The sequence below is a fragment of the Pinus tabuliformis genome, chromosome J (assembly GCF_031772625.1).
Source record: "Pinus tabuliformis cultivar Carrire ecotype Pingquan chromosome J, CPIR1, whole genome shotgun sequence".
Taxonomy (NCBI): domain Eukaryota; kingdom Viridiplantae; phylum Streptophyta; class Pinopsida; order Pinales; family Pinaceae; genus Pinus; species Pinus tabuliformis.
This window is the reverse complement of record NC_142295.1, coordinates 833,016,316-833,018,347: the sequence shown is the minus strand read 5'-3', so window position 1 is coordinate 833,018,347 and position 2,032 is coordinate 833,016,316. Positions and strand designations below refer to the sequence as shown.

The following is a 2,032-nucleotide window of genomic DNA, read 5'->3' as shown; positions in this document are numbered from 1 at the left end:
TATGCATTAGTACGACACTGAAACCAATGACTTTTTTCCCCTTTTAACCAAAGTTTGTTTATATTACTGAAATTCTTTTTTCTTCTGACCAATTACTGTACTTAAATCTTTTATTTTAACCAATCAACGGAATCATAGTCTTATTTGGCCTGGAATCATAGTCTTATTTGGCCTCAAATCGAGGCATTCTTCATTTTAAAGCTTAGAGTAATAAGTAAACGTGTCATATAAATGTTCATATAAATGAACGTTGGTTTAATGCTAGCATTAATTTATAGACATTAAATGTCTATAGTGATATGTCTGTTACTATATATCATGTATGAGAAACAAGCTAGAATGTTTGACATGTCATTGCAGCTTCCGTGTCAAATTTGCAGCTTGCATGAGAACCCAATGGTGCATGCTTGACAGGTTTTGTTCACTTGAGAATCTGATATGGCAGTGGTCTTCCTTGTTTTAAACCTGACCTCCCTTTGCTGGCCTCCCTTTGTTTCACCTTCCTGGTCACCTAGTAAATGTTGTTGTTCTGCTGGCTTCATTCGTTGGTTGCTTGTAGGTTTGTTCCGCTGGCTTCGTTCGTTGGTTGCTTGTAGGTCACCTGGTAAATGTTGTTGTTCCACTACATTCGTTGGTTGGTTGCTTGTTACTTACAGATTAATGTAACAGATCAATGTTGTTGTTCAGGCGGCTTCGTGTTCAGCGTGGCATCCTCTAGAGATGGAAGAAGCAGAGGTTATACTTGGTCGCTACCTGGGACAAGGTTTCGTAAGATATTCATACGATCGCTGATTTTCTTCCTCCTAACCTACATTTGATGAGGATTTAATAGAAATAAACTTCTATGTATTATTAGATATGGAAAGAGTAAATACTAGTGTTACTTACGTAGTTTTACCCTTTCTGCAAGGCTATGACTATCGGTAGCCTGTCCTCTTCCTGCTCTTACGTATATGCAGTCATTTCCAGACTTTGCACTTGGTTCCTTCGCCACAATATTGGGCAGAAATCCCGGAGTGACCTGCCTGGTAACATCTATGTCAGTGCTCGATTTCTCTTCACGATCTTTGGAAGAAAAAGCTTTGTGTCTGTCCTTTTTCCATTTCTGAAATCACAAGTCAAGAATAAAATCAGTGAAAGAGATAAAAGAGTGATAACGAAGCTAAAATGATAACAAAGCCAAAATTAAATCATAATATAAAATATGGAAGATTTTGATTGGAATTTTGGTAAACCTATAAATATTGAAGAAGAATTATTTTTTTATCAAATACAAAAATATATTCTAAAATATTTCTGAAATCTGAAATGCAATCTAGTTAAATTCAACATGAATAATCACTTACTCCAAGGAAAACTGGAAATTTTATATATCAACCGACATTCAATTGGTATCAAAAATCACTTACTCAAATATGTGTAACGTTTGAATGAATTTATTCTAAGTAAACGTACCGTTAAATGGAACTAGGGCAGTTTTTAGCTCACCCACCTTGGGAATTACCTGCACGTTTGTCTCCAAAACACTCTCGGTAACATATGGATCAGTTTTTGTATTCTGCATCGTCCTGGAAGCTGCATTAATTTTACACAGATTGACAGAAATCCCCATCAATCTAATCATATCTTACAGTATGGAAATTCCCTGTTTACATGCATATATGCAAACGCCCTCATCAATCAACAAACAGAAAAATTCAAGGCTCACCGCTACATTAATTTGAATTCGTCAGATCATCCGCCTCAAAAATTGCCATTTAAACCCATCTTGAACCTGTGCAACCGAAATAAAAATGAACCTATGCAACCGAAATACATGGAATCCACCAAATTCAGTTGTCATTGGCATACCTGGAGTTTGTTAACATGGTTTCTGTAAAGCTCTTCCGCCGGTTGGGGCTGGGGGTGTGTTTTATAAATGTAATAACGCACCATCCATTTTTTACCACATGCCCTGTGTGTGTAGTGCCTGCATTGAATCCAATGGTAGGAAGCAAGCCTCCGCCTACTTGTTTGCATTGTTGCCTTATCA

The 2,032-nt window shown here is 37.0% G+C and overlaps 1 protein-coding gene across 1 annotated transcript; it reads right to left on the bottom strand.

Annotated features, from left to right (window-relative positions):
* Window positions 1-228: 228 nt before the first annotated feature.
* On the bottom strand, window positions 229-1,777 carry LOC149229290 (basic helix-loop-helix protein 79-like). Its single transcript, XM_089375809.1, has 4 exons — window positions 1,709-1,777; window positions 1,493-1,575; window positions 889-1,105; window positions 229-808 (listed from the first exon to the last, which is right to left on the bottom strand). The coding sequence occupies exons 2-4, from the start codon at window positions 1,562-1,564 to the stop codon at window positions 804-806; spliced, it is 294 nt and encodes a 97-aa protein (XP_089231935.1). The 5' UTR covers window positions 1,565-1,575; window positions 1,709-1,777; the 3' UTR covers window positions 229-803.
* Window positions 1,778-2,032: the final 255 nt, after the last annotated feature.